We start from the raw sequence: 15,844 nt of genomic DNA, 5'->3' as shown, positions 1-15,844 counted from the left end.
TTCTTGCAATCTCTTATTACTCCCAAATCATAAAAGACCTCACACATTTTCTTGGTTTGGGATCTATAGTAGAGTAAACCACAATATCTCCCATCATCTTTTTCCCATGTTTTCATAATTTACAAGCTTTCTGTAGACCTAATTTGCTCTCCATTATGAACTTCAGAGCAAGTGTACCTGTCTTTGATACACAAAATGATCTATCACCTATTTATTTCTTGCTCATGTTTCCAATTTAAGCTACATCCTTTTACAGTTATCCTACCAAATCTGTTACCGATTAAGCTTTCTTCTTAATCCAGTATGAAGATTTTTATTGTCTCAAATTTATTCATTTAAACTCCTACATCAGTGTTCAGGCGTGTCTGGTAAATTCTTTTTTTTTTTTCTTTTTCTTTTTTTCTTCCTATGACCCTCAAGATTTTAATGTTTTACATATATGCCAGTACTTCATCCACATATTTCATATATTTATTTTAAATGATACAATATTACAACAATTTAAAGCAAATGTTGTCAGGAAGGAGCAATGAAGCAATAAGAAAGCGAGGTGTTCATTAAAATTAAATAGCAGAATACTTACCTCAGTCATCAGAATCAATCCTCTGTTAAACACAACAAGAAGTCTGTCTTCATCTGATTCTAATAATATTCTGAAGGCACTAGGAAAAAAATCCAAATATTGAGAACACTGAAAAATGCATGTATTTTCATAATTCATACCAATGTTTAAATTTTTTAAGCTCATGCTATTATTTTAAAAATTATCACAGAAGGCCAAAAATAACATGCTTATTCTTTTTTTTTTTTTTTTTATAAACTTTTTCATTTAAAGACGTATCTGATGTCGACTTCCTTTTTAAACAACCTGCTGTCCAAAGTAACTTATAAATAGCTTTTAAGGAGATATTTCCCAAATAATATTTGCAAAAATGTTTAAAAGCTAGGTACTTCAAGAAGTACTTTAAAATGTACTTCTAAAGACAGAACTTTATGCTTTTCAAATAACGCATCTCAATAGATGGGTCCAGTTAAGCATATATTTGGACTTTGAAATGTGTAAAACCATTTCTATCAGAACATTTTATGCTTATAGCAGAATAGAAAGGATTATGCATAGCAAATGAACCACTCATCTCAGCACTGCAATACTTCCAGTGCACATGGGAAAATCTGGTTGCATTCTACGAGAGATGACTGTATGTAAACCCTTCAAGTGACACAGGCTGTTCTCCTGCTCACAAGTCTCTTTCAGTCCATCATCAGTTCATTTTAAAATCCCAGTACCTGACCTATGTGTACAGGCAATTTCTAGTTACACTAAAAAAAAAAAAAAAAGCAACAGTTTCAGATATGCTATTAAGATACACTAGAAATGAAAAACTATTTGAAGATATGATGCAATAAAAATGTTCCATAGGCACAATTTCTAACTAAGTTTTCTGCCCAAGAATAACAAATATCAACAACAATAGCTGAAATTACTGCTTTGCCAAATCTAGATAAATCATGGTAGGCTGAGAATGGCATTCAGCTTAAATGCTGAATTAGTACATTTAAATGTTTTTTTTTTGTTGTTGTTGTTGTTGTTTTTTTTTTTTGTTTGTTTGTTTGTTTTTCCCAAGGACTCTACTAAAGCAGTTTTGTCATGGTGTTTATTTTGAAACATGACAATATTTATCTTGTTTCACACCTTGTTTTTTGCATAACTTCTGAATTTTTAGATGCTGAAACCTTCTAAAATAAATTATATTTGCAACCAATTGACTCTGGAACAACACTAATTTTCATCATACTTCACATTCTATGAAATGCAGTTCTTATTCAAACAGAATTCAATTATTACACTGCAGCTTCACTACTAACGTACCTTATTAAAGTTGTCCAACAAGATCGTCCATCCAAGCAGCGCAGGTAACAGCTTATGGTTGTTTTCTTAAATTGCTTTATGTCTTCTATCTCTTCTTCTCTCATGTCTGGTCTCTGAGCTACGAACAGTTGCATGAGGTTAAACAGCTCTTCTACTGCCTGAAACACATAAAAATTTTACGTAATTTTTACGTAAATTTACGTAAATCTCTCAGTTATGGTTTGTATCTTCTTATTTACTCCTCTGTATTACTTCTACTAAGTAATATATAAAACATAACATATTAAGCAACTTCAGATGGGCTAACATTTTAACCCTTGTAGTAAAGTTATAAAATCAGAAGACATTTTAAACTTAAATAATTAAAACAGTTCCTAAAAATAAAATTCTGACAAAGAAAGTGCAGATATTCCTCACCTATCTTCAGCGCGGTTTGCTTTTAGCCTTTAATATCTACTGTGTGGATTATGGCAGATATTTGAGATAATACTTTTGAACCTTAAATGTATGTTTTGGTGCTTTCTAACACTGCAGTTCATTGCTACATATACATAGACAGAAGAATCTGGGAAATCCTGATCCACGTGCCCAAACTTCCTGTCTTTCCTTGGGGAGTTGAAGGTGTTGATTGTTTTGTTTTTTTTTAACCACGATTAAGCACATACTCTGGTGATACTATTCATACTCTCATACTCTAAATAACAGAATTCAGGAAGCTGCTTGGGCTAAAACTCACTGAAGTCCTACAGGCATGGAAAACACGTAGTAAAGTAACTGCAGTCCCTTGTGACACAGACTGAGACTTCCAAGGACAGATGCAAACAGTTAAGGCAGCAGGACTATTCCCAGAACTTCCACAGTATAAATTTAATCTGTGAGCTGAACTAGACTGGAGTTCTAAGTAGAATATACTGTATACTCTCCTTCTCTACAGAGGGCAAAAAATCTCTGTGATTTTTCTCTTAAAAACTTTGTGAACCTGATTTTTCACCATTACACATGGGCAATTTTAACTAGTATCTATTTTTACCGTGACATATTATTGCAGAGACAGTGGAACTCCCAGTGTACCAATACTTTACAAAAGGTACACAGGTGTTCCCAAGTAGGGACCATGAGGCCATCAAATCTTGGTCCTATTCCAGAAACTGAAAGCAGAGAAGCAATTTACTGGGAATTCCTCCAACTCAATGTGTTACAATGCAAGACCATTAAAGGCTCTTTCCCTGCTTCATAGAACTAGACTGGTGTACAGAATATTGAAGAATAGTGGAATCATCAGCATCTGCTTCCAGAAAAAAACATCTGCTCTCCAACTGCTATATACCGCAAGGGAAAAAATCCTTACCCAAAAGTACAGTAATCAGATCTAAACACATTATCAATTACTTATAACAGGAAATAAAATGTTTTTTCCACTGGATATATCCAATAGGTCTTTTCATCCCTTTCATTAAAAGACAAATCCAGTAAAAGAGGAAATACTGATGATAAAATCATACTTCTGGGTATCAATCTACTTACTCCTGGGTACTGGCTGGCATGTGGTGTAAGATTCTTAAAGGCCCACTGGATATTCTGGTGAGAAGCCAACTGCCTCGTGAATGCAGGAGACTGCTCACAGCAGAGGCGCAAGATGCCGTAGTAGGCAGGCAGCATCCCACGGTTAAAGAGCACCACATCTTGATCGTCGTGGTCTGCGAGGATGTAATTGAAGGCAATGTTCTTCGTCACCACAGGATTCTGTACAATAAGGCGTACATTCTCTGGACAGTCGACACAGACGTTGTACCAAAAGGACAGCAAAGCCTGTTTGTTGTGGTTGGTGGCTATAGCTGGCTCAGAAAGTTTGGGCTGGAAAAGGTTCCATAAGTCCATGAAGTAGGTAGAAAACATGAGTTTCTCAGTTTTTGAGATCAAACAGTATGTCATGAAACTGAAGTAGGGCACAAGTTTTGTAGTGCCATGAACAGCAGCATCGACATATAGTTTAGCTCTTGAAAGAAGGCCAAGAAGCACGTTGTAGACTTGATGCAGAACTACGGTGGTATCGGGACTGAGAGGCAGATCGCGTGTAGGGATGTGCAAAGAACGGGTTGATCGGAACATCTGACGGAAGGAATTGCTTGGAATAAGCGACACCAAGAGATAGGCTGCAGCTTCAAATAATAAAAACAAATTTGTTACACATTTGTTCCATATACAGATTTCAAAGCATTTTACAGAATCTGGTATTACTATACTCACACTGGAAATTAAAATAACTGTGTGGATAAGACTAGCACAAAGCTCGTTAAAAGAGGTGTTAAGATTAGCTTTCAGGCCTATTCACTCTGTATTTCTGTCTACTGCTTGGTTCTAACTACTGTAACACCATGCATCCCAGAACAAAAATACACGAACAGATGTTTTCTATGGCAGAATTGTCTACTGCTTGATCAAGACCTCACTACCTCTTCAACCCTGTTTAACAGCTGGAGTTAGTTACAAAGCTGACCCTCCAGTTTCTGCATCTTTCTACCACAGATATTGTATTAAAGCTCAGAGTGGCCTATAGCTATCATATCTCCTTTACAACACAACTTAGACACAGGAAAGCCTGAACGGCTGAACTTGGCAATAGCCTGGCAATGTGATTCCTGGCAGAACAAACTACAGAGGAAGGATATGCTGGAGCTGGGCAGAAGCACAGACTTCCTTCTCCTTCATCCACAGGTTCAAAGGACTTCACTAAAGATTACTCTGTGATGGGTGAAAGAAGAGCAAGTACTATTCCTACCTACAAGCAACTATGGGATGAAAACTACGGAGAACAGCTTGGATTAGTTGTTTTTCTTCTTTTGGTTTTCCTGAAGCACGTAGATTAACCACATATATTAAAGAACCTACCAACATCTCATTTCAGTAATCAAATTAAAATATAGCTTCCATCTAAAATATTATGTAGTAAAACGTTGATATTTTAAAATATAGCAATCTTAGAACAACTGGACAAGGAGGAAAATACAAGCACAAGACGTATTTCAATTGTCACAGGAATACCCCATACACAATTACTTGCTGCAACAGCAAAATCATTTTTTAAATTTTAAATTAACTTACAAGTTCTCACTCTAGGATAGTTATGTGCCAGAAGAAAACGTTCAACCCAGTTTTCCATGTTTTGCAGCACCCAGCTGTGAGCGAGTTTATTTCGAGGTGTTTGCACAGCCAGCCAATCCAGACACTGAGATGGGTTGTATTCAATGACCTGAAAGAATGGAAAAATCAAAAAGAGTACATTAACTTTGATAATATTTACTGATTACATTAACCTAAAAATAACTATCAAGTCCTTCAAAATATATTTTGAAAATCACATAGGGCTATCAAAGCACAAGCAAGGCCCTAATGTTATGGCAGACAAAAAAAAACACTTGTTAAATTTCAGTTTGCTTTTTTTTTTTTTCCTGAATCTTGTTCAAAACTGTTGAAAATACAAGTCTAGGAAGTTACTCTACATGTCCTTTTCTGTATATTTTAAGATATTCAAGCATTAAAACGTTAAGCACTTTTAAAACTTAATTGCCTTGTCTTTACAAACAAAGCTAACACAAAACCTTAGTACTGAATTAGGGTTTTTAACACAAGTTAGAAGAAAACAAATGGTATGCGAATATGTTGATATAGCTTCATGCTGTCATGTGTTTTTTTTGACTAATCATTTTCAAAAATACATTCATCTCGTGCTTTTCAAAGATAATGGAAAGCCTGTGGAGTGCTATCGTACAATTATGAAAACCTTACAAGACTCAACATAAGTTATTGTGACTTTCTGGTTCTGAGGGGTTGTAAATTTATTGACATATTACTAGACCAACAATTCTTTCATTTGGTAGTTTTTTTAATCTGCTTTCTATGAACCTTACAGTGCAGGTATCCTGACAATTAGAAAGGAACTCCCTCTGCATAGGTAACTGCAGGCAGTAACTGCATTGCTGAAGCTTCTCCCTACTACCATAACACACCTGAAGAATATGAGAAGCTGACATGATCAAACCCCTGCTTATAAAATATTAATCTCCATTAAAAAATAAACACATCAAGAACAATTGCCCCCCATTTTTAGAAATAACAATATGATCTGTCAGATTTCCTCCATGTTAGAAAAACACTATCACTGGTCACCATCTTCATCAATCAATTATTTTTTTAACAGCTTCTAGACACTGGAAGGGCTGCAAAAGTTGGTTCTGTGCCCTAAATCCGTCTGTCTGTGCATTAACTACTGTGCCTCTTGTCCCTGCCTACACAATTTCTCTCTCTAAGCCTTCAAATGTGTCAACAAGGTGAGGATAATTATGCTGGCAACACCAGAAACTAAACTGATGACATCTACACCTAACATTTGGCTTTCCAACAGAAACCCATCACTGATAGCTTCCTCTCTAAGTTCAGTTTGTGTTGTGAGAAAGAGGAGGGAACTACAAAAGAGAACTGCATAACCACTTACAAACTTTGTGGCCACTTATTGAAACACGAAGCACATGTACTTCGTGCCATAAACTTGTCTGTTGTTATAGGTAGGTTAATTCCAAACACTCTTTTGCAAAGGTTTCCTTATTGCTAAGAGAAATTCATAACCTATGACTTCCTTGTACGCAGAGAACAGTTGGGTATAATTCTTGACCTTGAGATCCTCTGTTTGAACTCCTTTTACATGAGGTACAGCAGTTACAGCTAACTCATATGCAGATCAGAAACCCAGCTGGTATATGCTTTTCCAGATTACCTGACTGTTTGTATCCTATCACTGCTCTTACCCAGGAGAAAAATACTCTTAGCCTTCCATATTCTATCCCACAGCACTTCAGTAGTTCTGTTTTATCACAGGTCTGAATTCTGCACAAGTTTTACAAACTTCCTCCTGTGACCCCTCCGTCCTTTTTTTTTTTTTTTTTTTTTTTAAGGGTATTAAACAGGAAAGGATGTTCAACGGTTTACCCTTATCAGTCTTTAGGGTGAACATGCTGTTCTTTGACAGGAATAAATACAATAAACTGAACCGTGAACTCAAACAGCAGTTAGCTGAAGCTAAAGGTGTAACTCCTGATCTACTTCTCAGATCAAGGAGTGTATCCCTGTGCCACTTGGTTAAGAAGTCTTTTTTTCTCTTTCGAAGTGCAAGTAACAACGCTCCTACACCAGAGCAATTAGTCAACAGAATGAAATTAGCACCTATTTTATGGGTTAAAATGTTAGCGATCATTTTACGGAGAACAAAAAGTATCAATCTAATATTCACTTAACTAGTACATAATGGTAAATAAAATAACCAAAGAAGGGCCTTGAAACAGTTTACAGTCCTCACAAAAGGATAACTCAGAAAAAAACAGCAGAATTTGCCCAGAGGCAGCATTCTAGACCCCTATTTTGAATTAATTTCTCATTAAACTAAAATTTAAACTGAAATACCAGTTAACCAAAATGCTGTTAAAATAGAATTAATAGCTAGAGTAGAACTTTTAACATATATTAACCATTGCTGTTCCTTTGGAAAAGAAATGTTTTTTTAAAAAAAGATCATGAATCGATGCAGCAAAGATGACACTGAAATGGAAAATCCTTTTATATACACAAAAAAGCGAACAAGAGAAATACAATTTAGCTTCTAATTGTTTTTCTTTTTAACGTGTTGTACCTCCCATATCCTCTGCAGAATGTAAGAAGCAAAGGGGGGCATTCCTGGGGGTCCACCAGCAAATTCCATTAGCATAGTCAGCAATTTGAAAAAAGGATTGGCTGCCTGTAACGCATAAAAATAAAAATAAACATTTTAATCTATTTCATTTATTCTATTAATTCTTTTATAAACTCAAAAAGGCATCCCAAAATATTTCGATTTAAAAAAAAATCTACCAACTTCAGATGTGAACATTTTAATTGCTTTTAATCCCTTATTACTTAATCTGTAAATAATCCATCTGTCTGTATCTATATCTTATTTCTACTACAGCTATGCATGGAACTAACCCACTGATTATAGCTACTGCAAGGCAACATTATCAAACTAGATAGGATCTCTAGTAGAAATATATAGTTACAAGGGAACAACAACAGGTATTTTAAGCCAGACATTACTCTGAACAATGGGAAAAAAATCAAGCTATGCAACATTTAAGAATTCAACAGCTGACTCTGTTTTTATATATATGTGTGTGTGTAATATCACTATCTTAGAAATTTATAATTTTTAAGCATTTGCGGAACATGTAACATGGATCCTGAAAAATTTATCTAAAACATCACAGCTTCTGAGGGTTGACACTGATCATTATTACTGGCATACAGTTTCCCTCTGAAAACAGCAACACGTCTCCTCTAACATGGTCACTCTAATGTGATATAGTATTATTTTTTTTAAGTTTGCTAAGTCACCCAGCTTTTAACAATGCTTTAGTAAAGTGGTTATTATTACTATTTTATATTTTGCACCTCACTAAAAATGTCTCTTGTGCATGTGTATAAGTGCAAAGCAAAGAAAGCATAAAAATGTAGCAAATGTTAGCATGATAGGAGGGAAGTAGACTGTCATCTGATAGTGCCCATTCTATCACACAAAGCAAAGCTGTCATGAGAATGATTTTGCATGTGCTTCTTTTCCATCCACAATCATGTCACCTCTGCTTGACATGCCCTCAATTTTTCCTGATTGTTTTTTCTTTTCTGACAGCAGTATACAAGAATGTCCTTGTGTGAGCATACACTTCTCCACTCTGTATATATTTTTCCATGTGGAATCCATTTGGAACTCTCAGTATTTTGTTATTACCAGGGCAGGAATTTATTCTGACTGAGAAATGTGTTTACATGCACAGAATTGCAGAATAGTGAGCCAAAACTTGAACAAACAGATGGTAATTCCTTATCTCCACTTATTCTAACATACACATTTTGCTGTTACCATTTTTTTTTAAGTTAATTAACATAGGTGGAGAATCTAGAAGCATGTTTGGCTTTGAATAAAACTTCCATCTGAAACTGCATACCAGATTTCTGCTTTAGAAAACTTAATATACAGCGCAGTTAGAGCTTATTTTATGTCACAAAAACTTTCATGGATCATCTTCCATGCAAGATTTTTGATTAGCAAAGGATTATTTAAGTAATTTAAAACAGAAAAAATATTAATACAAATTATTTAATATACAGGTAGTATGTTTACATACCTCAGGAGTCAACTTTGCTATAGATGTGAAAAGCATGGACACAATCTTAAAAACAAAACAAACAAAACTCACTTAGACTTGTGCTTTTTCAGTTAAAATAATAAATAATCCCATTACACTTATTAGATAAGATCTTCAACAAATAGCTGTAGCTGCTGATACTTACATGTTCTGCAAGTCGATTATTGTACCGACACAAACTGAAAATGAGATTGCAAGTTTGCCTGATGTTGATTCCATCACGGATATGTTGAAACAAAAAAGGAAAACCCTAAAACAAATAATAAGATATTAGTATATTGTCTACAATTACCTGTGTACACAAATGTGCATTTTTTTGAGGTTTATATATTCATACTTAAATTAATTACCTTTCCTCCTGTTAATGCTGCCATGTCATTCTGTGATAAAGTCAAATGTCTAAAAATACAAGAAAACCTTCATCATTTTACTTCAGAGATTATTAAGTCAGGTTACGGAGAAATTCAGGACTGTGAATGCTAGTTCATGCTCTTCAGTATCAGGATATACAAGAAAAATACAAGTAGTGGCATAAAACTAAATAAAAATAATATTTTCTAATTTGACAGACCAAATTAAAAAAAATAGAAAAAAAGAAAAAAAAAAAAAAAAAAAAAAAAGGAAATCCAAATCAGGGCAACTGAATGTATTCAGTGTTTTAGCCTCAATCTTTTGTTTTGTCAACAGTGACAAAATATTTATCTTAAAATGGTTAACAGCTTAAAGGACCCATGTACAAGTTGATCTATGTTGTTAAAAGCTTAAACCAATTAAAAAACAAAACAAAACAAAACCATCTATCCCCATTTTGAACTAACTTATATTAAAATTTGCTTTTGTGTTTTCAGAAGCTCTTGCCTTTCTGAGCGAGATTGTTCCACTAGAAGAGCAATCAGGGCAATCATCTTTTCAAGTGCAGCAGGCCTGTATTTTTCTTCTGCTAAAGAAAGTATATCTTCCTCTTCCTCCTCTTCCTCCCCTTCTTCCTCAGAAAGTACTTCAACCTGTGGCTGAAGGAAAAAAAAGAAATATATATATAAACAAGTTTAAATGCTTAATTTGTACAAAACGAACATGCAATCAGTTGTTAACAGTGTGATGATGGCAATTTTAATTGCTTCTGCCTAATTTCTCTTTTTGTACTAAACAGAGAACTGTAGTTTATAGAATAGTCAATTCAGCATCTTTTTTATATATAATGTTCAACTGAACATTGAGAATACTGCATGATTAAAGCAATTTTAATTTAACAGCTGAAACACAGTTCATGAGACATAGCATCAATGATCTCATATATACAGATAGGAAAGACTAGTTCTCATTATAAAAGATACTCAAACTTACATTTTCAGGTCCTTTAGTTCCCATGTAGAAATGGACCATTGTTGATATGGCTTGCAACGAGAGCAAGAACTGGCTCTGAAATATGTACATATTGAGTTACTTGAAAATACAGACATGTAGTTTTACAAATTGCACACGTATATCTAAGGCTATACTCACTTCCTCTTCTCCCATTTTGGCAAATTCATAAAGAAAGGCAAAGTATTCAGTGAGATGTTTACTGTGAGGCTTAACACCGTGCTCCATAATTGACAAGAGAGTCTTCACAAAACGTGTTACACAAGAGCGACTGCCGATGTCTTCCACAGGACCATCCATGTCATCCGAACTGAAAACGTAATCAGATTTAGACATTTCACACAATACATGGAGTATAAAATCATCTGAACCTGTCCTTTTTTCCAGAAAAACTTCGTTTTCCACTCTTCCCTACTATAATATTCAGATCTCTGACACTTTCTCTTATGCCAAATATAGCCTAGACGTAGAATTTAGTCTTCCAGAGAAAACTGAATTCTGTATTTTGATATGAAAACTGTATTTTCATGTCCTGAATTTTGTTATGGCAGTATAGCTCCATTTTTTATTTTTTTTTTTCCGGAAAAAGGTATCATACATGTAAGGATCACAAGCTTAACCCAAGACATGAAAGAAAAAACACTCTCTTCTTCCCATTAAGTATCAAAAGAATAAATATTTTAAAAGTGACAGTTTCCTTGGTAATTAGCAGAATGAAATAAAATCCAGTAGTTTTGTGTTGAAAACTGTGATTCAGTTATACGACACAGGACTGGACTCTAACCTCCTCCCTCTTGTACTGGTTTACGAATTTTAACTGCCACCTATATGCCTCTGGATCCAATGTACAAGATTCTCACGTGTAAGCAGAGGAACTTACACTTGCAGCTTTTCAGTGATACTGAAAGGAAAACCAGGCAGAAAATCTAGTCTAAGGGAACAAATACTTCAAACACTGGACCTACAGACACTGTCTTCTCCAACCACAGTACATGTAGTATTTTAAATGAATGGGAGCATTTTGGGTAGAATAATAAAAAATAATTAAAACAGTACAATTTTAAGCTTACAAGGCCATTTTGAGTAATTCATTAGACAAAAGTGGTTGCTGTACTTCATGTAATATATATAAATTTTCAGGTGTTATTATTTTACCAGTCTTCCATTCCTGGCTGGAGATAAAGATGTGCATGCACTGGCCTCAGTCTCTGAATCACATGAATACACAAGCGCTGGAACATCTGCAAATGATAAGTAAATGAACTCCACGTGTTCATTCTTTTGCATACATGCCAATACAGATTCTTGCAGCAAAGAATATTCTGCCTCCTAGTACTACTTCCAGCTCTACATTATTCAAAGTTAAAGCTGAGATTAAGACATCCACATTCCATTTATTAGTGTACTGACACCACGTATTTCAACAGAATAGTCAAACCTGTTTTTTATGAACAGATTTTATGGAAAAACCCTAAAAACAAGTTTTAATATTGGTGTGCACTGTATACTACAGAAACATGACTTAGGACCACTGCTCATAAACATTATTCTTTCTTCTATCTCTATTTTCAGGAATGTTTAGATAGTTCTGGCAAACTTTTTATTTTGCCTCTGGCTATCAGGAGATTTGTTTTCCAAAAAAATTTAAGCAAGTTCCTTCAGGCCATTCTTTAATTAAATTAAATTAAATTAAATTAAATTTAGAAAAATTCATCAAGGATTAGAGTTTTGCCTAAGATCTTGCATAGTTTTCCCACGAAATATGCTCCTTTAATGATGTGCTGCATATAGAAACAATGACTGGTTCTAAATGGAAAAAATACCTTAGTACTTTAAGAAGTTAAACCAGTTGGAGGGTTCAAGTGAGATAAAGTAATGGTACAGTTAGTTTTTAATTGAACAACTTGCAAAGAAAATATACACATATGTTAAACTATTAATAGTATTTATATCTGGAAATATTCAAATGCTACTAACATAGGTTATTATTTTTTTTGTTTCCAATTTTAAACATTTCCAGAAAAGGGTATTAACAAAACTTTGTGGCATAATGTCCTAAAACGATACCTACACACAAAGGCAGAAAAGTTTAGAACTGAAGCTTTCCGTTAGGAGCACTGAAAATACGTAATTAACTACTTTTTATTTTCTGAAGGCATTATCTTCAAACATTGTTGAACCAGCTGGTAAAGAAAAGCATTTTTAACGTAGAATGTTCGAATTTGTAGAGATTATGTGGGAGCTGTATAAGCTTTAAATTGTATCTATGTATCTACTGTATTATTTTGTGATCCTGCCTGTACAACTAAGGCACTGCAATAAAACAGATTTTGTTTCAAACAATAATGCCCCCATGGACAAGCATATTCTCTAAACACTAAGCAAAAATGTAAAAGAATAGGACAATTAAAGGTATCAATGTAACCTTTCAGAATCACTGTATGCGTCATAATATTTGTCCTTTTCTGTTCATTGGTCAAGCAGTCACTTGATTTATATAGGAACATCTTTTCTTACCTGTCTCACAATCTGATTGGGACACTTTATTAGAATCTGCATTGGCCACCAATCATCATCAGCCATACGATCCAAAAACCACTGCAGAAGATACATACTTTGTTAGTTTTGTTCCAAACTTGTTTTAGTCCAATCTTCTTTTTGCATGATACTAAAGTCTGAAGAGAAATTGATGTTACTATTATTAAGGAATAAGGAAGTATTAATCCAAGGGAAATATAAATGTCTTCTGTGCATGAGAAGAAAGGAATAAGGATCAACAGCAATAAACATTAATGTAAATTTATTTCCAGTATCTTCTTATCCCTGTGTTCTGCAGGCCATTATTCAATTATCTGTAAGGAAACATTTATCCTGAAAAGTGATGTCAACAGAGTAACAAATGATGCTTACAATGAAGCATCAGCTGAAGAATCTGGCAGAGCAGGGACAGGTTTAAACAAGAATGTAGCTCCTGAATTAGATCCCTTTTGCATTTTAAAATGTGGAGCTTTACTAAAAAGTCTTACTATCTCCAGTGGCAGAAAATGTGTAGGAACAACAGAGAATGACTCATTCATAATTAGACTCTTCAAATAATATTCTGATTCCCAGAATTTTATTTTATTCACAAGAAAAGAAGTTTAAAGAATCCAAGTTGCTTTTTTAATTTAACTGAATGTATTATTTACTACAGGAAATACCTTCACTCGTTTTAAGCATCTTAAGACTACATCATACCAATGAAACTATCGCCCGATCCCCGTCTGTTATGTAATGATTTAAAAACATAGAATCCATTTGTAGAAGACCAATAAGTTTTATTCATTTGTATCTAATCAAGTCTACTGCAGGATGCAGTATGCAACTGGGATCCTTGTACATTCAAACTGTCATAGAAAGTCTACCACAAACTTTTCTTCAGTATCCCAAAACTGTTTTTACCACCACCACAGTAAATTCTTTGTCTGGGGTTTCTCAGTTTTTCCCTTTTTACTTTTTCCCCAGACTCCCTTCAGGCAGATTCCTGATTTTCCTAATGTAAAAACATTCTTCCATATTTTCCTCCTCCTTTTAGGAGTTTTCAGTTTTTCTACACATCAGAGGTTCAAGATTCTCAGCTTCACAAGCAAGGTGATGCAAGAATCTGTTTCCAGCTAAGTCAGACATGAGCTGCTTTTAACTCCCTTTCTAAGCCTCTTCATCATGCCACAGCGTTTTAGCACACTGTTCTTTCTTCCCTTGGATTCAGCTGCAGTCCCTTCCATTCCAATCCTTAAACCTTAGTCAGTCTTTCCAATTCTCTGGTCCAATTTCATTCCAACACCTCTTAATCACACAAATCAGTATGGCATAATTAGTCAAATACAAAGGCTTTCACGCCGCAGGGTCTTTTTTTTTTTTTTTTTTTTTTTTTTTTTCCAGTGACAAATTGATTACAACCTGTGGTCTGACCATGCATTTCTGAAAATAAAAGTTAAGTCATTCCCCAGAATCTGCAGTATTCAGAGAGGATGAATTTCATCTCATAGAGCACAATTATGCCAAATACAGTAGTTCATAGTCCAAAATATTCCAGGGATACGAACCTCCAGGAAAGTTAAACAATATATAGAAAGTTGGTTTGTACTTTGCTGAGTTCCTAAGTCACTTACTTCACAAGCTGCCTGACTGTTATTAAACTGTTTTGTTAACAGTTCAATCCACTGAAGCATTGTAGGCTGTAAAAAGAAATACAGAAAAAAAAACTATAACTTAAAATAATAATTGATGGTTTAATCTTTTTAAAAAATCTATATGATCAGTTAGATTAAGCATAATAGCTACTACAAACCACTGCATGTTTTATGAACTAGAAATGTGTTGTATCTACACAAAAATAACAGTACTTCTGTTGAAACTACTGCAAGTCACACATAAAATTTAATTGTTATCCATTTAGTTCTGTTTGATTGTAACTGCAATCATGCTAATCCTAGGCACTCTAGAACTAGTAGTATTATCCTAGCTGAAACCAGGACAGGAACCATTGATGAGAAAGAAGTAAAAGTCAACTGAAAATACAGATAGTCAGATAGAATAAAATTTTCTTGTTTTTCACACTGGTGTTTGTAACTTAAAACTCGTGAGCACAACTGTTGCTCAGTGGTAAACAATGTCCTCTATATTAGACCTTAACAAGTACTTGCTAAAACCTGAATCATCCAACAATCTTCAAATGAAAAGAACACAAGACATGTTGTTCCCAATGCTCTGCAAAGTAAGCTAAAATCTCCACATTTTTTCCATTGTGTGGTGTTTATTACGAGTGTGTTGAAGGACACTCTTCAAACGTTTTTGTATTGTCTACTGTACTCACTACATCTCAAAATCACACTTTTGAAATGAAAAACTACAAACACTTTTCACTATATTCATGCAGCTACTTAATGAAAATTTACAAGTAAATAGAATACCTTTTCCTTTGAATGAATAAATGTCTCTAGCACAAAGGAAGTGCTTAACTGAGGGGGGAAAAAAAAAAGCACCATTAATCACAGAATGCCTCAGTTACAATGTAATTAAAACGTCCATTTAAGATAAGCAAAATACACTTTTGAAATATTTACCTTTGCTGTCATCAGGGAAACTGCTTTTGGATCTGGTAGTGTGCTTGGGATGCTACTACACAACTGCCACATAAACCTAGAGTCAGTAATTTTATTTGTTAATTAAAATAAATCATGAAAATCTGCAAGAAGAAAAGAAGCATTAATTTACATTTTTAAAGAAACTTACCCAAAATACGTATGTTCAAAAATGTTCTTGTCTTGAAGAAACTGCATGTTATCATGCCATATCCACTGAAGAAAAAATGCTAACATCAGATACAAGAAAGCAGTTTATT

The 15,844-nt window shown here is 34.3% G+C and overlaps 1 protein-coding gene across 11 annotated transcripts in view; it reads right to left on the bottom strand.

Annotated features, from left to right (window-relative positions):
* USP34 (ubiquitin specific peptidase 34) overlaps positions 1-15,844 on the bottom strand; it is a 127,098-nt gene that overhangs the window by 10,901 nt on the left and 100,353 nt on the right. For 5 of the 11 annotated variants that reach the window (XM_082756720.1, XM_082756727.1, XM_082756723.1 and 2 more), the window contains 17 exons: positions 15,736-15,800; positions 15,567-15,642; positions 15,414-15,461; positions 14,547-14,678; positions 12,979-13,059; positions 11,617-11,702; positions 10,603-10,771; positions 10,444-10,518; positions 9,958-10,109; positions 9,450-9,498; positions 9,245-9,349; positions 9,079-9,123; positions 7,551-7,655; positions 4,973-5,120; positions 3,395-4,029; positions 1,871-2,028; positions 584-662 (listed from right to left, as the gene is read on the bottom strand). In XM_082756720.1, the coding sequence (XP_082612846.1) occupies positions 584-662; positions 1,871-2,028; positions 3,395-4,029; positions 4,973-5,120; positions 7,551-7,655; positions 9,079-9,123; positions 9,245-9,349; positions 9,450-9,498; positions 9,958-10,109; positions 10,444-10,518; positions 10,603-10,771; positions 11,617-11,702; positions 12,979-13,059; positions 14,547-14,678; positions 15,414-15,461; positions 15,567-15,642; positions 15,736-15,800 (2,208 nt within the window). The remainder of the gene's footprint in view (positions 1-583; positions 663-1,870; positions 2,029-3,394; positions 4,030-4,972; positions 5,121-7,550; positions 7,656-9,078; positions 9,124-9,244; positions 9,350-9,449; positions 9,499-9,957; positions 10,110-10,443; positions 10,519-10,602; positions 10,772-11,616; positions 11,703-12,978; positions 13,060-14,546; positions 14,679-15,413; positions 15,462-15,566; positions 15,643-15,735; positions 15,801-15,844) is intronic. The other 6 variants (XM_082756726.1, XM_082756728.1, XM_082756721.1 and 3 more) reach the window with 3 other exon arrangements.

This window comes from Aythya marila (assembly GCF_965140915.1).
Source record: "Aythya marila genome assembly, chromosome: 3".
In the NCBI taxonomy this organism is placed as follows: domain Eukaryota; kingdom Metazoa; phylum Chordata; class Aves; order Anseriformes; family Anatidae; genus Aythya; species Aythya marila.
This window is presented reverse-complemented; position numbering and strand designations above follow the sequence as displayed.